General features: G+C 47.4%; 1 protein-coding gene across 2 annotated transcripts; it reads left to right on the top strand.

The window, feature by feature from the left end:
* Positions 1-2001: 2001 nt before the first annotated feature.
* Positions 2002-19218, top strand: LOC102233104 (nardilysin-like). 2 transcript variants are annotated; one of them, XM_023338961.1, is made up of 31 exons: positions 2002-2043; positions 4998-5212; positions 5280-5541; positions 7969-8050; positions 8154-8307; positions 8374-8447; positions 8538-8633; positions 10269-10391; positions 10636-10693; positions 11064-11137; positions 11245-11314; positions 12077-12154; positions 12244-12364; positions 12439-12497; positions 12616-12670; positions 12772-12876; positions 12944-13067; positions 13151-13237; positions 13431-13550; positions 13740-13791; positions 13964-14114; positions 14203-14330; positions 14410-14572; positions 14664-14695; positions 14971-15109; positions 15349-15396; positions 15489-15541; positions 15761-15844; positions 16293-16500; positions 16611-16700; positions 16867-19218. In XM_023338961.1, exons 2-31 carry the CDS (start codon positions 5025-5027, stop codon positions 17065-17067), a joined length of 3279 nt encoding a protein of 1092 aa, XP_023194729.1. In that variant the 5' UTR covers positions 2002-2043; positions 4998-5024; the 3' UTR covers positions 17068-19218. The 2 variants fall into 2 exon arrangements, with proteins under 2 accessions (XP_023194729.1, XP_023194730.1); XM_023338962.1 differs by lacking the exons at positions 2002-2043; positions 4998-5212 and having other exon boundaries at positions 5455-5541; positions 8135-8307.
* The last annotated feature ends 106 nt before the right edge of the window (positions 19219-19324 follow it).

Below are 19324 nucleotides of genomic sequence, written 5' to 3'. Positions count from 1 at the left end.
TTCTAAGGGCCCCTAACCAACAGAGGGCCCTCCACAATTTATTTATGTATTTTCATAGAAATAACAAAAAATTGGGCCCCTGTCAATAACAAAATTAGTCATATTGTGTTTTCTAAGATTGTTTTTAGCAGTAAAAATCAAATGTTCTCCCTCCCAGACCAAAATGCACATATCCACCCTGAACCTCCTGGATCTGCAGGAAATGGTTTCTTCCTGCTTGGAGCTTCAGGTGTTCAGCAGCAGACAGTGGAAAACAGGAACGGCTGTGGCTGTTACTATGCTGCTAAGAAATATAACAAAGTTAGGTTTTCAAAAAATAGAGACAGAGAGAGAGAAAAAACAAGAGTGTCAATTTATAACCCAGTTTTTCTCTGAGACGTGGGTAGACTGTGATTATCAACCATTTAGCATAGTTAGCTTAGCTACAGACTGTTTGCCTCCATTTCACTAACATTTAATGAATTAAGGAAAGAAATTGGCAACATATTCATATATTGAACTATAACAACAGGTGAGTCAGTCAGCAGCAGCTCTAGTCCCTCCTGACCCGTCCTCTCTCCTCTCCTAGTGAAATTAAAGCTGCAGTTTGTCACTTTTATAAAAAATATATTTTTACATATTTGTTAAAACTCATTATGTTGTGACAGTATAGCATGAGAGATAATCTGAAAAATCTATTTCCTCTGCTTTCTCCCAGTTCTTTCTAGAAACAACCAATCAGAGACAGGAGAGTTTTAGTGCTGTCAATCACAATCTCATGTGGTGCTGCTCATCCCTATGCTGCAGCTGGTGCAGCCTGTTGTGAATGCTCAGACTAGTTAGCATAGCTATCAATTACAGCAGATAAACATTTTTCCTGTAATGATAAGTTGTTTCTCCACCATTAGCACATTTAGCAGTGAGTGAATGAGGTTGATTGACAGCACTAAGACCCTCCTCCTGGTTCTGATTGGTTGTTTTGGTCGGAACGTTGCTTTACTTTAGCTAGCAATAGCAGTTCAGGTGGAGGAGATTGATTGTTTTCACAGATTACCTGTCTTATAACAAACTGTCATGACATGGTGACAATTTTAACAAATATGGAGAAAACATATTTTTTATTAAAGTTATGTATTACAGCTTTAATAAAATGCAACTACATAGCATTTTATGAGAAGTGTGGATTGTTTTATGTGTATTTTGCATGTTGCCTCTGACTGTTGCTGGTGGGGAGAAACATTTCAGTATCTAAAACTAATAGAACAAATTGAAGCAACATACTTGCAAACTGAATGTGGACTGTTGGATGTAAAATTCATAATCAGTAAATATTGTGCTAGTTATCAGTATTGGACCAAAGAAAGCAAAGCCTTTAAAATTGTGAAGCTTTTGATGAGTCAGATAAACTCAAGAAATTGTAACAGCAGCTGCTTGGGGGGCCAATTTAACTTTTTGTCATGGGGCCCCAAGATTCCTGGCTGCGCCCCTGTTTTGAGACATGGAGAAATTTCTCTATGAAAAATTTAAACACACTGTCAGCATCAGCCCTAAAACTGTTATAGTCAGTCTGAATGTTGTGATAAAATTGTGTGCTTCATAATGAATTATGCAAATTTTAGAAAAAAATCATAATAACGTCCTCCAGTCCTCCATATGTCAATATTCAACAACAATTTTATTTTCTCTCTAGAATATTGTTTATGTTTGTGTCGATGTCAGTTTGGTTTTTATTTGTTTTTGGAACAACTTAATAGAGCTCTATCAACTGTAACAGCGACAAAATGCACCTCGAGCTTTTTAAAATATTAGAATAACTATTTGCTTTGTGTTCAATGTGTTGTCTTCTTCACTTCATTGTGTATTTTATTTCTTATTTTTAAATGATACGGACGACTTCATGGTCTGGAGACAAAGGAAATAGGTACCTAAAAATGAATAAAACTGTAAACAAGAGACGCAGCCGCTTGAGCTCTCGACCAATCAGAGCGCTTCTTTGACGCAGCCGCAGCTTCGCTTAAACTACCAACTTGAAACTTCAGCAGCAGCTGTCAAGCATTCATCCAGGTAAGTCTTCCTCCTGCCGGTACCACAGGTCCAAACTGAATTTCAGAACCAACACGGGGCTGCCGACATGCTGACAAAGCCAAACTAGGACCGGGCTGAAGCGCCGGCTCAAACAGTTAGCGGTTAGCAGGATTAGTTAGCAGACTGAGTCGCTAAGGCGGGTTAGTTAACAGCTTGATTCAATTCCAGTTCTTGTTAATTCGTCCTTTTAGAGCTGCAGTTTTCCAAGATGTTTAAGGTTCGGCTCCGACTGCTAGTCCGTTGCTGTCTTTCTGTTTTCTGGAAGCTAAGCTAGCAGCTCCGCTCTTAAATCGGCTTATATTAACGTGAAATTTTGCTTTCTATCTCGAGCTCTCGTTCAACTACAACGTCATATTTTGCGACGCGCCAAACTGCTGCAGGAAAATCCAACATTTTTCATTTGTTTTTATTTTCCAGCACCGGGAGACATGTTGGAATATTCTTTACATTTCCGTTTAAAACAACAAGTTAATGTGAATAATTCGGCTGAAAGTTTTAATATGTTTTAAAGTACTCTGGGGAAGATATTCCCATACTGTATCTGCTGGTGATCAAATTCAACTTTATTCATTGACCTGCATTGACCAGCAGGGGCGGGGCTAATTCACAATCTAAACTTCACTATTCACACTTGTTCCATGCAGTTTTTTTCAAATTCAATACTGATTCAAAACCACTTTATTAATCCCAAAGGGACATTAAATATTGGTGTAACTCATTAATTCTTCAGAGTTATTGTAGATGGTTATGGCTGTTGGAAGGAAAGATCTTCTGCAGTGGTCTGTTAAGTGAAGTTTCACAAATCATAAAAAGGTTTCACAAATCCCAAACATGGATTAAATTATTCTGCTATTAGAGCAGAATAATCCAGTCCAGATTTGAAGAGTCCAGGTGTTGTAGTTTTTAAACTAGAGTCGATTAAAGATGAGGAAGGTAGTGAAAAATTAGGTGGAATTTTTTCCACCTAATTTTGTGGGAAAAATTAGATTTTAGCCGATTTTAGGCTAAAATCACCCTTTTGCCATCTCCAGAATCGGAAACCAACTTCAGCTCCGTCCTTCTTTGTTCACATAACCAACCTGCATCCAGAAGGAGGGCGGCAGACGTAACCTCTGTTCGTTTCAGGGAAGCGAAACCACGCAAAAAAAGCACAAACCAGACCGCACAGGGTAAAAACGTCACAGAGTTCAGTGATCGCTTTGGATCAGACAGATCAACTGACTGGTGAACCAGATTTCTCTGCAGATGCGACCAGGAGGAATTAGTGAGGCTGAGCCTTCAGACCGCAGCAGGTCAAGTGCTGCTAATTAAAGTGGAGCCGTTTAATTTCATTTATTATAAGTTATTGGGGCCACAGTCACTGGTTTTGTTACTACGGAGAAAAAGTCAGATGCGTTCATCTGCTTAATGTGTGATGATCTGGATTCGGTTCAACAGGGTGAATATGAACTGAACTGCAGCTAAATGGCCTATGACAATATGATTATAATTTGACGGGTAAAAATTGTACATAACAGTTTTTTGTTTTTTTTTTTAATACTGTCGGTCAAGATGAGATGACAGAGAACAAAAATGTCTAGCGCGAGTCTGAGATAAATATATATAAAATGTGTGTGTGTATGTATCAGGGTTTCCCCCAGTGTATTATAAGCCTGGCGGCTCATCGTGCTTTATTTACCCCCGCCAGGCTAAATGCTGCTTGTTTTTGTTTTTAGGAAAATAATAATTAAAAAAATATCGCTTAATTTTTTTTTTAGCCGGATTGAAAGTGTCTGTGTTGCTCTGAGCTTTTCACTAGCCGAGCAGATTGATTCCTTAAAGATCAGTTTATAGAAAATAGGTTTATAGATTGTGCATTTAAAGCCGGACCAATCACACCGTTGGCGCCTCTGTGCTGCTGCTGCTTTATCTCTGAAGTTTACCTCAGCTCAGATCTCAGGCCTCCTTTCACTCAAACTGGACTCAGGCTGACCTGTATGGATATTTACATCAACTTCCTGTGAGGAATCAAGTTTCTTTCCAGAGGTTTTGATCAAGGTCAGAGTTTAAACCGCCGTGTTAGCTCTGGTTGTGCAGCTCAATGAACCGCAGGAATAACTTGTAGTGGCTTTCTGAGGAGCTTTGAGGAGCGAAGAGAATGATTTATCTTTGTGAACAAAGAATTATGCAGCATTTCCATCTCTACACGCTGCCCATACTAAAGAGTTAATGTGGAAAATATCTGAAACTCTCGTCCCATAAACTCCAGCAACCAAAACAGTTTCTGTGTTTTAAAAACTCAACCGACAGAAATGTTAGAGCTGCTAAAGAAACATTAGAAACATTCAATTAAATCTCCGTTTGTTGCTCATCTCTGCATCAGTGCAGCAGATTGAACTCATCCTGCAGGGCCGGTCCAAGGCTGCATGAGGCCTGGGGCAGAATCTGACTTGATGTTGATCTACATACTGTAGTTAAACAGAGGTGTAGCATCCTCAACAGTCAGATAACTGTTGAGGAAGGAAAGAATTAAAGTTCAGATCCGTCAGACAGAAACGATCCAGCAGAGGACAAACGCCAGACATACAACATGTAGATATGCTGCTCACGCTGTCGGTGGTCTGAAAACAAAACCAGTAAAAACTGAACTGAAATAACGTCAGTCTGCTGGTTTCTGTCCAGACTGTGATGATGTGCAGCTGACCACTGGAGTGACTCGAGTCACATGACTTGGACTCAAATCATTAAAATTAAGACTTTAGACTGGACTTGAAAAAATCTCTGACTTTTACACCACTGACTTGGTCTCACCTCTGCTGTGTAGGAATGGCCTGTTGTTACATGTCAGTCATCGGGGGCCGGGGCCCCCAGACCCCCTCTGGCTCCGGCCCTGATGTAAACCTGCAGCTTTTCCTCAACATTAAACTAAAAACATAAACCTCAAACGTCTGCAGGTGCAGCTTCCGCCTCACAACTCAGAAATGCCTCAGACCAAAAAGTCGGTGAGCGGCGCCGGCGGTCCGAGTCAGCCGGGCGACCCGGAGCCGGGCGAGCCGCCGCCTCCGTCTGCACAGGAAGTGATGCTGGCCGGAGGAGGAAGAGGAGGAGTGGAGCCGGAGCAAGGAGATCCGGACATCGTCAAGTCCCCCAGTGACCCCAAGAAGTACAGGTGGGTCCTGGTCCTGGTTCCGGTCCCGGTTCTGGTCTCGGTCTCCAGCTGCTCTCGGTCTCTGCAGGTTCGTTGAACTCAGTAACGGACTCCGGGTTCTGCTGATCTCGGACTTCAGCGGGGTGGACGAGAACGAAGAGGGTCGGCAGGAGGAGAGCGGGGGAGGTGAGGAAGAGGAGGACGACGAGGAAGAGGATGATGATGAGGAAGGGGAATCCAGTACCAGCTCTGATGAAGAGGAGGAGGAGAGCGATGAGGAAGAGGAGCCGGAGCCGATGGAGGTGGACGAAGAAGATCGAATGAAGAAGAAGAAGAGTTCAGAGAAACAGGTGGGTCAGACGATGAAGATGGAGGAAGAAGAAGAGTTACCAGCTTCCTTCTGTCTCTCTCTCTTTTCCTCTCTCTCTCTCCCTCTCTTTCTTTTTCTCTAGTTTTCTTTCGTTCTTTTATGCATTTGTTTTCTAATATTCTTTACTTGCATTGTTTCTAAATCTTGAGGTTTATTTTTCAGTTTTATCGTTTTTACGGTTCTGTTAGTTTGTGTCTTCAGGTCCGCCTCTCCTCTCTTTAAGGATTGGGATTCGGGTCCAACCTGACCCGACAATCCCAGTTGAAACGGTTCTGTTGGCAGAACTAGTTGGTCACATCAATTTAATTTATGCTTCCAGAATGAATAAGGGAGCAGCGATATTTTGAAAACAGAAACTGCAGACTTTCTGAACATGTCGTCCCCCCACTATGACGCAAACTTGTACAACTCATTTTTAATTAAAGTATCAATAATAATAAATGTACATATATGTGAATAAATTGCTGCCTACAGGGCAATTAAAAAAGAATGAAACAAAAAACTGCAATATTGCATCATTGAATATATTTGAGCCAAAGAGCCTCGTCTGTTATCCTGTCTAGAACCTCCTGTGTCTGCAGGTCTGAGGCTCTTTGTTAGCATGTTTTCTATCATTCTTATAACTTGAAACCTGATCCAAACTGGCAACCCACATTAATAAAATGGTGAAATAATATTGACCACAAAACACTGAATTATAAAAGATATCAACATTTTTCCTACACAATCCTAACTAATGATCTCTTCACAATATTTATTGATTTACTATTAATCTATTTGTATGATTTGTTCTATAAATTGCCATCTATATTATTTTTGGGTCTCAGGAAATGACTGAGGGATGAAGAGACTGATGTTCTGGTTCTTTAGGTTCTGACGGGTCTGCGGTTCCTCTCCTGATCCATTCTGTCTGATATCAAACAACCCACTGAATATCGACACACATTTATTTTAATGCTCCTATTAAACGTCACTGTGGTTGTTTAGCCTGTTTCTTCCCACCACCGTCTGTGTTTGACTTTAAGGACGGTGTTTTCTCGGTGGACATTTTGAAAAGACGCAGGTTTTGAAATGTTGGATGAAAAGAAACGGTTCCGGTTGAAAAAGCACATGACAAACGTCCAGAGACAGTCATAGCGTAAAAGGTTCAAAACGGCTGAAAATTCAGAAATAAGATCCTGATTAAAGTAACTGGCTGATCTTCTCTCTACTGTCTCTGTCTGTCTTCCCTCTTTTTCACCTGTATGAAAAATATCAGGACATTAAATATCTGTGGTGGGAGGGATCCACATAAACACATTGTTGGTTTAGAGATGATTAGGCAAAAGAAACTTGATGTTGTGTTTTTAGCAGAGACACAGACCAGGGAGAGAAGCTTTGAGCTGTTTGGACTCATGGACCAGGTCATCTGCTGCTGTAGCAGTTTTACTTACACCAGGTTTGGACCTGGATATAGTTTCTTGTACTGAGTTAGTCCCAGGAAGGGTCCTGGTGATCAGAAACATCTTTTTTTGTTTTATTAATGTTTATGCACCAAATCAGGGAGATCAAAGGATTACATTTTCAGGATGCGTAATTTTTTGCAGCAGTCTAATCAAAATGAGTGTGTTGGAGCTGCACTACTGGCTTTCTAACAGAACCGGAGCAGAACCTCGTCCTCCATCACCTTCTGAACTGACTCGGCGAAGCGGAGCTGGGCTTGGTGGATGCTGAGGATCCAACAGGAAACCCGGCTGGACACACTTTATATCTCCAATCATTCTAGAAATACATTATCCAACCGTTTCATTTCTGATCATCACTAGTTTACCTGGATTTTCCTTTTTCAAGCAATACTAGATGCGGATTGTATTTGCATTTTAATATGAAACTACTTAAAGACATTTTCTTTTGCCAAAGCTTTAGTAGCTTTTGGCAACTGGAAACCAAATAATCAGAGTCTTGAAGTGATCGGTGGGAGGTTGGAAAGGCTCAGATAAGAGTTTTTGTCAACAATATACGAGTTATTCTACAGCTAAAATTAAAAATGTGGTTCAGAATTTAGAAAATAAGATAAAAGAGTTAGAAAATAATTTATTAACAGATGTTAGCATTTTCCTGTTAGAATGAAACATTGTCTCCTTTATTTATTGAATGTTGAAGACTGAATCCTCTTTTTGTTCGGTCAACAGTTTTCTAACTAGTTTTATTTATGGTTCATGGAACAGGAAGGAAATCGATTCACGTTCTTTAGATTTTATTTCTGGGACTGAAGCCGTCAGCATGGTTATGGAGAAGAACCAAAAGAATCAAACGATGTTTTATTTCTGTGGCGTTTGGGTTTTTCAAGCTGCTGGAGGTTCTGGATGTTTTGTGTTTGTTGGATTTGATTTTATTAACGTTTGTTTCCGGTCGTCTTCCTCTCCAGGCGGCCGCCGCTCTCTGCGTCGGCGTCGGCAGCTTCAGTGACCCCGATGACCTCCCAGGCCTCGCCCACTTCCTGGAGCACAGTGAGTTAAACAAGGCAGAACATTATGACCAGCGGCTGATCGTGCAGGGAGCCGGACTCCTTCTGAAGGTCTGGTTCTGTTCAGGTTCTGGTTCTGTCTCCAGTGGTCTTCATGGGAAGTGAGAAGTTCCCGGCGGAGAACGATTTCGACTCGTTCCTGAAGCGTCACGGCGGCAGCGACAATGCGTCCACCGACTGCGAGCGGACCGTCTTCCAGTTCGACGTTCAGAGGAAGTTCTTTAGGGAGGCCCTGGACAGGTGAGCGCGGCCTCGGAACCGACCCGACCCGGTCGGACCTGGTCCTGATGGGTCTCCTGTGCTCAGGTGGGCCCAGTTCTTCATCTGCCCTCTGATGGTCCAGGATGCCGTGGATCGAGAGGTGGAGGCCGTGGACAGCGGTGAGTCCCTGTTCTGACCCAGTTCTGACCTGGGTCGGCATCTCTACCAGGTGTGCTCAGCTTCCTCTCTGGTTCTGGTTCTGTCCTCAGAGTACGAGTTGGCCCGGCCGTCTGATTCCCATCGTAAGGAGATGCTGTTTGGCAGTCTGGCCCGACCCGGACATCCCATGGCCAAGTTCTGCTGGGGTGAGCTGCTGTTCTGATCCGGTCCGGCTGTTTAGTTCTGTTGAGGAGCGGTCGGACCTGTTGCACCGGCTGCAGCCGACCACTGGGGGGAGCCTCAGAACCAGGGGCGGAGCTCCAGGGGGGCTGGGTGGGCAGTGGGCCCCCAGCACGGGCCTTCAGGGAGCCCAGATGGGGCCCAGATCCTTCTTCTTTTTGTGTTCTTTTTCTTTTCTCTCTCTTAAAAAAACAAAACAAAAAACAGTTATTTAACAATATTCTGTAGTACATCCGGCACTTTCCATACCAAAACATCATTGGGGCCCAGATGGGAGACAGAATAGGATTTGAGTTGGGGCCCGCTCCTGATGAGGCGGTGTGTGTCGGGTTGCATGAGTCGCCCAGTCATTATTGACTCATGGTTGCTAAAAACTTTACCAGACTGACTGATTTTAGTGACATTGTGTAAAATATTGAATAAAATGTTGGGCTACATGACCGGCTTTATTTACATTTAACTTTATGACACACAAAATTACAAGTGGATCATCCATATTGTCTCCAAGTGTATTCTGGGTAAAGCTTGTCACCAGCCCTCCGTCATCATCAGTCACTTGGCAACAGATGGCAAACTAGCTAGAGCATTTCTACAGACCAAGTTAACATGAGTGGAGCTCATGGAGCGGCAAAGTGAAAAGGATGGAAACAGAGAACAAGGAAAAGCCAAAAACTGGACGCATATTTTGTTCCTGGTCTTGGAGATGAACCGGAGTTTTTTGTTGGCAGCGATTCAGACCCGCCAAAACTGGCAGCCCAGCGAAGGAGCCGGACTGGTTACAGGTAGCAGCTCTGACATTATTCACAGAGCGAGTTAACTGTAGACTGACTGTAAACTGGATCAGCCCAGCCGCCTAGTTTACATCCCCTTTTCTCTCTGTCGGTGGTCCAGCAGTGACGTCAGGGACTGAAGGCTGAGTTCTGGTCGGGTTGAGCGCTGTGAGCCAAGACAGCAGCATGGCGTTTATGGTTAGGTTTACATCTTCCAGATCGTCCAGTTTGTGTGAACGGCGGCGCGTAACAAAGGTCCAGAGGTGCAGGAGCTGCTGCGATACGCTGCGTGCCACGTGGCCGGAGCGTTCCCGCTTCAACGCGCTGCTGCTGCTGCTGCTGCTGCTGCTGCTGCTGCTGCTGCTGCTGCTGTTGCTGCTGTTGCTGCTGCTGCTGCTGCAGCATACCGGTTTTAACTCGTCAACAATAAACCTAGTTTTTAGCTTCAGCAGTTGCTAACTGCTTCAGGCTCTGAGTTGAAGTTGATAAAGTGTTAAAGTGATCCACGGTTCTGAACTGCTTTGAATTTGTGTTGTTTCATCATTAGTGACCAGCAGCCGGATGTTTCTGGTCTCTTGGTTTGTTGAACTTCATGTCAGATGGATTTCAGAATGACGAGTTTCTCTCTGTGTTGGAGAAACTTGTAAGATCTGCTGTTGCGGGCCGTAAAGTGAAATTACCATGAGCTTTATTATTTGGGTACAAAGGGCCCGGTCATTAGCCCGGCCCTACTGCTCAGTGCCACAGCCTGGAGCAACAGCAGGAAGGTAGCAACCTTCACATGACTGTCATGTGACCCGTCATGTGACCCGTCACGGCGTCTCTCCTCAGGTAACGCTCAGACGTTGAAGCACGGGCCACGGGAGAGGAGGATCAACACCTACAAGAGGCTGCGCGAGTTCTGGAGGAGAAATTACTCTGCTCACTACATGACCCTGGCGGTGCAGTCCAGAGGTACCGTCAGAACCGTCAGAACCATCTGAATGTTTCTGTTGCTGACCTGGAGCACCCCGACCGAATCAAACAGAGCAGGGCTCAGTCGGTTGGGACCCGCTGGAGGTTCTGGTGGCTCCGTCGTTCGGATCAGCTCCAAGAAAAGCAGCAGAATAAACCTGGAAGTACTGATCCAATCTGTGATGTCATCACATGACATAACTCTGATGTCTGTGTTTCCATGACAACCATCTGGTTGCTGCAGAGTCGCTGGAAACCCTGGAGGAGTGGGTGAGCGAGATCTTCATCCAGATACCCAACAAGTGAGGCTGCACACACACACACTCACACACACACACACACACACAAGTCCATTGACTTCCATTACATCAAACCCTAACCAACCAAAACTCAATTCACACCTTAGTCCTAAATCTGACCACTGACCCAAAAACAGCATTTCCCCTTGTGGGGCCCAAGCTTCGGTCCCACAACGTAGCATGTATCAGGAAAATGGTCCCCACAAGGTATTACAAACAAACATGCACACACACACACACACACACACACATATGCATACACCCTATGTAGCCGATGCTGCTGTGATTGGCTCACCATTTAACCAATCAGGTTACAGACACCGCCACTTTAAATGAAACCAACCAATCAAATGAGGTTCTGATGTTTCCCCAGCGGGAAACCCCGACCCGACTTCTCGCACCTGCAGCAGCCATTCGATACCCCGGCCTTCCACAAGCTCTACCGAGGTCGGTTCTGATTCATCTGACTGGTTCTGGATGGTTCTGATCTGTCTGACTGGTTTTCATCCATCTGACTGGTTCTGGATGGTTCTGATCTTGTGAACATGCTGCAGTGGTTCCGGTCCGGAAGGTCCACGCTCTGACCATCAGCTGGGCTTTGCCCCCGCAGGTGAAACACTACAGGTGAGTCGGACCCAGCGGCGCCATTGAAATAGGAAGTCCCGCCTTCCTGTTTCTGTTTCAGCGAGAAGAACCTCGCTGCAGCAAACAGGAAGGGGTGGGACGGACCACTGTCAGTCTCAGACCTTATTTGGAAATGGGATTTTCTATATTATTTTTCTATTATATTATTATTATTTCCTATATTATCCATTTCTCCCTTTTTTATTTTCTTTTGAAATCTGTGATATATCTTAACCTTTAGGAAGGAGTTTCTATCTTTCTTCTCTTTTATTTACTTCAGTGCAGCTCACAGTTTTTAACAGATTCCGTAGTTTTCTGTGAACTTCTGCTCCTTAGTCGCATCTTTTCTGGCCTGATACTGCCTCTAGTGGCGTGGTGATGGTAACACAACTAATATAATTACATTACTAAATCAGAATACCACAAAGGCTTTATTATTTATTTATTTATTTTTAAAAATGAAGTAGAGCTAATTAAATGACACAAACAAGACCTCAAATTGGTTCCAGTTTCTCTGGTGGTGGCTCTCTGGACACAGCCACCACCAGAGACCACCAGCGTTTCTAGTCTCTGGTGGACCCTGGTGGTCTCTGGTCACTACCAGAGACCACCAGGGTCCTTAGTTTCTCTGGAACCAATTTGAGGTCTTTTTTATGTCATTTAATGCTTTAGCATTAGCGCAGCTAGCTTTTTAGTTAGCGGTGCCTGCCACTGCGTTCCAAATTTGTCCATCGGAACCAGAACCTCCTCTGCACCCCTCAGGGTGAAGCCTCTTCATTACATCTCCTGGTTGATGGGACACGAGGGAACTGGCAGCATCCTGTCTCTGCTGCGGAAGAGGTGAGTTCTGGACGACCTGGGTCAGTCATCCTGGTTCTGGGTGCTGCGTTCTGACCCGGATCAGTCACTGACCAGCTGTCTGGTTCCAGGTGCTGGGCTCTGGCTCTGTACGGGGGAAACAGCGAGTCGGGCTTTGACCAGAACTCCACCTACTCCATCTTCTCCATCTCCATCACGCTGACTGACCTGGGCTACCAGAACTTCTTCCAGGTCCGGACCCGGACATGCCTGGCCCAGAACACCTCGATGAACACCTGGTGATGACGGTGTGGTTCTGTTTGCAGGTGGTCCATTTGGTGTTCCAGTACCTGAAGATGCTGCAGAACCTGGGACCCCAGCAGAGGTCCGACTCACAGTCAGCCGGGAGGTTCTGGTCTAAACTAATGAACAGAACCGCTCAGACAGTCCATTTGGTACCACGAGGAGGGAACTGTTCCTAACTAGAACCTGTCTCGTTTCAGGATCTATGAGGAAATTCAGAAGATCGAAGACAACGAGTTCCGGTACCAGGAGCAGGTACAGACCCTCCACAGAACCAGGTTCTGGTGACCCAGGTACCGGCAGCAGGTTCTAGAACTCGTAATCGAGCCAGAACCTTCCTCTGTTCTGCTCTGCAGACGGATCCGATCGAGTTTGTGGAGAACATCTGTGAGAACATGCAGCTGTTCCCCAAACCGGACCTCCTGACCGGAGACCAGCTCATGTTCCACTATGACCCCGAGGTGAGCCAGTCGGCCCGGTTCTAGTCAGGGTTCTGACCTGGTTCTGACCCAGGGTCTTTGTGCTCAGGTGATCAGAACTGCCCTATCTCTGCTGACGCCGCTCAGAGCCAACCTGCTGCTGCTGGCTCCAGAGAACGAAGGCAGCTGCCCGCTCCAGGAGAAGTGGTTCGGTACCAGCTACAGCTGTGACGGTACGGCCCGGTTAGGACCGGGTCCAGGCCCTTCAGGACCAGACTGTGCCCTGAGCAGGTTTTCATGGTGTCCGTGTCCTCAGACATCCCAGAAGAGTGGGACCGGCGCTGGGAATCCGACTTCGAGCTGAACCCGGACCTTCATCTTCCTGCAGAGAACCGCTTCATCGGTCAGTCGGCCTTCAGCTGGAGAGCGGTTTCGGTTCAGTCTGAGCTCCAGCTGAAGCCCAGTTCAGGAACCTGGAGTGGCCGGATCACTGTTTGATGGTGCTGGAGACCTGGAGCTAAGGCAGCAGCTGCAGACTCCAGCAGGTCCAGCCTGAAGGTATCGCCTCCTAACGGTGTCGCCTCTCTCTGCCGCAGCCACAGATTTCAACCTGAAGAAGTCTGACTGCCCGGACACGGAGTTCCCAGTCCGGATCCTGGCCCTGGACCAAGGGGCTCTGTGGTACAAGAAGGACAGCAAGTTCAAGATCCCCAAAGGTGAGATAAGGAGAAATGTTCCTCAGAAATGATTCAGATAGATCAGGTGAGGAGAGGATTGCTGTGTTGGAAGCAGGAACCGTTCCAGATCAATCTGATGATGGAGGACGTTCCTACAGGAAGATCAGGGAAAGTTCTGGAGAGCTGACAGCATCTCCTCCTCACTGTTGCATCCTCAATCTCTTTCAGCTTACATCCGCTTCCACCTGATTTCTCCCATCATCCAGGAGAGTCCTGACAAGTAAGAACTCACCTGAACACACACACACGCACACCGCTAGACCACCTAACCGTTAGGCGGCCCATTCGACGTCAGTAGAGGACCCGTTGCCAAGCTGTAATCAGACCCACAACCTTCAGACTGCCAGTGGACTTCGCAGTCCGCCGGTGACCGACTCGTCTTCCTCCCTCAGTCTGGTCCTGTTTGACCTCTTCATCAACGTCCTGGCCCACAACCTGGCCGAGCCGGCCTACGAGGCCGACGTGGCCCAGCTGGAGTACAAGCTGATGGCCGGAGAACACGGGATGGTGATCCGTCTGAAGGGCTTCAACCACAAGCTGCCGGTGAGGACGTCTTCTCAGCCGGGTCCGGTAGAAGAACGGTTCTGCCGGAACCCGTTGTGGTTTTAAGCGGCGCTCCTCTTCCTCACAGCTGCTGCTCAAACTGATCGTGGATCAGCTGGCAGACTTCAGCACCGAGCCGAGTGTCTTCGGCATGTTCGCGGAGCAGTTGAAGAAAACCTACTTCAACATCCTCATCAAACACGACCGACTGGGAAGGTGAGTGGAGACAGCTGCCCGGCAGCCAATCAGAGCAGAGGGGAGGAGTCTTCCGTAACCAGGTGCTTCACCTGTTCAGGGATGTCCGGCTGCTGATCCTGGAGCGCCACCGCTGGTCTGTGGTCCAGAAGTACCGGGTCCTGACTGAGGGTCTGCAGGTCCAACAGCTGATGGCGTTCGCTGCGGCGCTGAAGGAGGAGCTTTACGCCGAGGGCCTGGTCCAGGGGAACTTTACCAGCGCTGTGAGACACACACACACACTGTGGTTCTGGGCGGCCCGGACCGGACCGGACCAGGCCGGCTGTCGGTAATGTGTGGCTGTCTCTCCAACAGGAGTCCATCGAGTTCCTGCAGTACTTCACTCAGTGAGTATCTGGCCACAAAGAAGATGGAGAACCTTAATGTCCGAGTCCGGTGTGCAGGTCCGATCAGAACCAATAATGCAGTAAAACCAATCTGTAGCGATCAATATCAGAGGAAAACATCCGACTCGCACGGCATTCTGGGGGATGTAGGCAGAGGAAAGGCCTCTCAACCTGCCACTGCTAGCTAAGGACGGTTTGTGGTTACCTGGTTCTGACCCGTCCTGCTGGTTCTGACCCGTTCTGACCCGTCCTTCTCTTTGTGATTGGCTGTTCAGGAAGCTGCAGTTCCGGCCTCCGCCTGCAGAGGTCCCTGTGCAGTTCCGGGTGGTGGATCTTCCTCGGAGACACCACCTCTGCAGGGTGAAGTCTCTGAATCGAGGAGACGCCAACTCTGAGGTCACCGTGTACTACCAGGTGAGCTCAGGACCACGGAGCTCCCGGTCCGGTAGCTTCTGGACTCAGGCGGTCTCAGATGTTGGTGCTGCTGATTGCTGTGTCCTTGTTAGTTACCATGGAAACACCTGTAAATGTTACTGATCCTAACGGTTCCAAACCGGGCCAGAATGTCTCATCAGATGGCTCCTCTGTCTGGCCCGGTTTGACCCGGACCTTGGTGAAGTTCTGGAGGTTCTGTTGGTCTCTGTGTGTTGCAGTCGGGCCTGAAGACGCTCAGGGAGCACGCTCTGATGGAGCTGATGGTGGTAAGTGAAATCCAGAACCACCTGGGCCGCTCCAGAACCTTCTGGGCCGCTCCAGAACCCTGCAGTTCCTCAGAGTCCCTGTCTGGTTCCAGATGCTCATGGAGGAGCCGTGCTTTGACTTCCTGAGGACCAAAGAGATGCTGGGGTGAGTGAGTCAGTACCGGACCTGGCCAGGACCGCGGTTCTGTTGAACCCGGCCTGGCCAGATCACCTCCAGAACCGCTCTGATCCAGTTCTTCCTCTCAGACCGGCTGCTACCACCTGCTGGTGCCACTTGGTACAATTCCAAACTGGATCAGTCGGTTCTGGGTCAGATGGTTTTATTCCAGAGGGATCTGGTCCAGAAGTTCTCTTTGACCTGCAGGTACCAGGTGTATCCGACCTTCAGGAATACCTCAGGCGTTTTGGGGTTCTCCGTTACCGTGGAAACGCAGGCCACCAAGTTCAGGTGAGTAGGTTGCTCTGTTCTGTTGACTTCTTTTAGTGGTGGCTAACGCTAACTCACCTGCTAGCTGCGCAAACACTAAACATTAGTTCTGCTAAGGCGCTACACCAACATTGAATTTAGTGGAAGCTAACACTAAAGTGCTAACTTGATCAATGCTACTAACCATGAAAAACCCACCAGTTCTTCAGCTGAAAGTTCAGAAAATAACCAGCTCAATTCAAACCTTTTTCCACAAAGATTCACTTATGGGAAGCTAAGTGCGCTGCGTTTTTTCAATATTAGCTAAAGCGCTAAGCTAAAAATTAGCCCTGCTAGTAGTTGATTAGCGATTTCTTGTAGCTGGTCATGGTGACCGACCCAGCCGGTTCTGTTGGTTCTCCTCGTCGTCGCCTTCTAGTGGCGCGCTGCTGTAACGCCAGCTCTACTGTGATGTCACTTCCTGTTTCAGCTCAGAACTGGTGGAGCAGAAGATCGAGGACTTCCTGGTGAGCTTCGGTGGGCGCCTGGCGTCTCTGAGCGAGGAATGCTTCGCCGCCCAGGTGACGGCGCTCATCAAGCTGAAGGAGTGTGAGGACGCTCACCTGGGCGAAGAGGTCGACCGCAACTGGTACGAGGTGGCGACGCAGCAGTACCTGTTCGACCGGCTCAGCAGGGAGGTGAGCAGGAACCACCAGGGGGTCCAGATGGGTCCCAGACCGGCTGGCAGGTTCTGATGGGTCTGAGACCCACCTGAGGTTCAGATTGGTCCGGTCTGACCCGGTTGCAGGTGGAGGTTCTGAAAGGCTTCAGCCGGGAGCAACTGGTTTCCTGGTTCCTGGATCACCGTGGCAACTGCAGCAGGAAGCTCAGCGTGCATGTGAGTGCAGCCATGATGGTTCTGGTTCTGAAAGACACTCCTGGTTCTGAGGTCCGCTGGGGCGGAAGGTTCTGCTGGACCTGAGCAGAACCAGAACCAGGGTGGAGCCTGTTTGTTGTGGTGATGCTCACAGGAAGTGATGTCATCACCCTGTGTGTTTCATCAGGTGGTGGGTTTTGGGGTGGAGGAGAACGACCCGCCCCATCAGAACCCCGGAGGCTCCGGCCCCTCCTCCTACGGCCCGGTGAGCGAGCTGACCTTCCTGCCGGCGGCGGCGCCCGCCCTGAGGAACGCCGCCCTCATCACTGACATCAGAGCGTTCACCTCCTCCCTTCCCCTTCACCCCTACTACAAGATCCTCAGCTAGGCCCCTCCCCTCTGCTCATTTCCATGACGACGGTCGTATTCACTTCCTGTGGGCCGTCTCTGTAAATGGCAGCTTCTGATTGGTCCATCAGGAGGCAAGCAGGAGGCAGCGCGACGACTCAGGGTTCTGAATAAAACGAGAATCATTTTAACTGACTTCTGTTGTTCCTCTGATCCGCTGGACATATGCAGCGCCCTCTACTGGTTAAGACAAGAACTGCAGCTGTAGCTCTATCAGAGCAGAGGAGGGTTAGGGTGGAGCAACAGAGGCTAGTTAGCAGTAACAGCTAGGGCAGACTGGTTAGCCGTTAGCTGGTTAGCTGTGACAGCTAGCACAGCGATGCCGATGCTGGACTGAAGGACAGTTTTGGAACCGATCACTCTCATCAGAAATCATGTATCAAACTGGCTCAGATCAATTATCAGTAATAATAATTAGTTTTAGAATTAACACTAAAGGTAATAGAATCCTTGTGTGTAATGGCATCAACATTAGAGATTCAACCAACTGTAAATCCATAAACAGGAACTTTGGTGAAGTTTCTGCTGCTGTAATATGTGATAGAAACCAAGATGGCGGCCAACATGTCAGCTTCCTGCTGTTAGATGTTTTGTGGCTCCAGTTGTTTTTATCCGACGGTTTCAGACAGGACAGCAGGTTGAGACAAGGAGGAACTCTGAACCTCTGGTCATGTGATCAGAGGTCAGTCTCAGGTCCTCTGGTTCTGAAGTTCGGTTCAGGCCAGGAGTTCTGGTTCTGCTGATGACCTCTGACCCTCTGAAAGAAGTTAACCAAGGAGATAAACTAAAGTTGCTATTAACTTGTGGTGGAAAGTCCCTGAACAGCTGCAACAGATGAGTTATTTATCCAGAACAAGCTGGAAGTATTCTGTGTTGAACTTTGACCTGTGGACTGTGTCCAGGGTGGATCATCTGCACTTACCAGCACAATTTCAGGGACAGACTGAAGCGGTTAGAAAGGAGCTCAACCTCTACCTGCAGACCAGTTGGGTCTTCTGTAACGGCAGACATGGCCTTGATGGCAACTTCAAACAAAGAGCTAGATTATAGGAAAGTCCTCATATTTATCAGGAGACATGCAGCTTCATCTGCAGCATGGATGTGTTTCTGCATGGAAGATGTCTGGTCATATTCCTCCTCCTCTCCCGCGAGGACAGAAAGATCCGGTCTTTCCCACCCACAAGTCTTTACTCAAACACACTGACGAGACAAACATCATTAGCATTTGTGAATCTCAGAGGAAAATTTGACTTTGACAGTGAGGATTTGTCCATCAGTGGTCTAACTCTTGGTGAGGCCAATGGGACCATAATGGGTCCAGTGACTCTGTCCTCAACCAGGCTGCTCCCGTCCTCTGGATCCTCATCCTGAAACCGAAGGTTGAGGATCTCCTGAGAGCTCTGGATGTTTTGTGAGAACATTTATGACAGGAGTCACCAACCTTTTAGAGACTGGGAGCTGCTGCCTGAGTCCAGAGCAACACGAAGGGCTGTTTGTTTGATACAGACACACCTTTTCTTGGCTCAGCCTTTATAACAATAATACATATATGATTACATGCTGCCTGATCATATTAATGTGGGGGAATAATCACAATACTTGACATCTGGACAAAGCAGCAGCACTGAGAAGATCAGGTTCTTTGATTTCTCCCATTTAACAGGATTCAGCCTGATCTGCTCTGTGAGGAACTTCAGGAGACTCGGGTGGAGCCGGAACCGTCACCTGGATCCACCACCTGATGACCCGATGACAGACCACAGGTAGAGACTGGAGGAATGAGCGTCTATCTCGGCTCTCTCTACACTTCAGACGTCCAGCACAAGACTGACTTCTGTCATCTACAGAAATACTCAGATTACAGAAATACTCAGATTACTCTGCAGTTGATGGTTTATCAGAGATGGACAAGAGGCCGAGTACAGAGAGCTGGTGGACCGCTTCAGGTCACGGAGGGAACAGTCAAATCACCTGAAATATGAAGAAAACAAAGGAGATGATTGTTGGTTTCAGGAGGAACAGGGTCAAAGGTCAAACCCTGTTTCCATCATGGGAGAAGAAGTGGAGGAAGATAAAAACCTGGATGTTCATCTGGACCACAGAGATGGAGGAAGAGAAAATCCTTCAGGGTTTGGACCTGCTGTCAGAACCACCAGACCCACCAGAACCATCAGGACCATCAGAACCATCACAACCACCAGGACCATCAGAACCCACTAAAACCATCAGAAGCAAGA

The sequence above is a fragment of the Xiphophorus maculatus genome, chromosome 9 (assembly GCF_002775205.1).
Source record: "Xiphophorus maculatus strain JP 163 A chromosome 9, X_maculatus-5.0-male, whole genome shotgun sequence".
NCBI lineage: Eukaryota > Metazoa > Chordata > Actinopteri > Cyprinodontiformes > Poeciliidae > Xiphophorus > Xiphophorus maculatus.
Note: the sequence above shows the minus strand (reverse complement) of the source record. Positions and strands in the feature narration are given on the sequence as shown.

Excerpts from the sequence above, each read along its gene's own strand:
- LOC102233104 (XM_023338961.1), top strand. The coding sequence starts at position 5,025 with ATGCCTCAGACCAAAAAGTCGGTGAGCGGCGCCGGCGGTCCGAGTCAG. Across the intron at positions 8,448-8,537 it reads GGTGGAGGCCGTGGACAGCG|AGTACGAGTTGGCCCGGCCG; the intron begins GTGAGTCCCTGT and ends TTCTGTCCTCAG. Across the intron at positions 13,792-13,963 it reads ATCCAGGAGAGTCCTGACAA|TCTGGTCCTGTTTGACCTCT; the intron begins GTAAGAACTCAC and ends TTCCTCCCTCAG.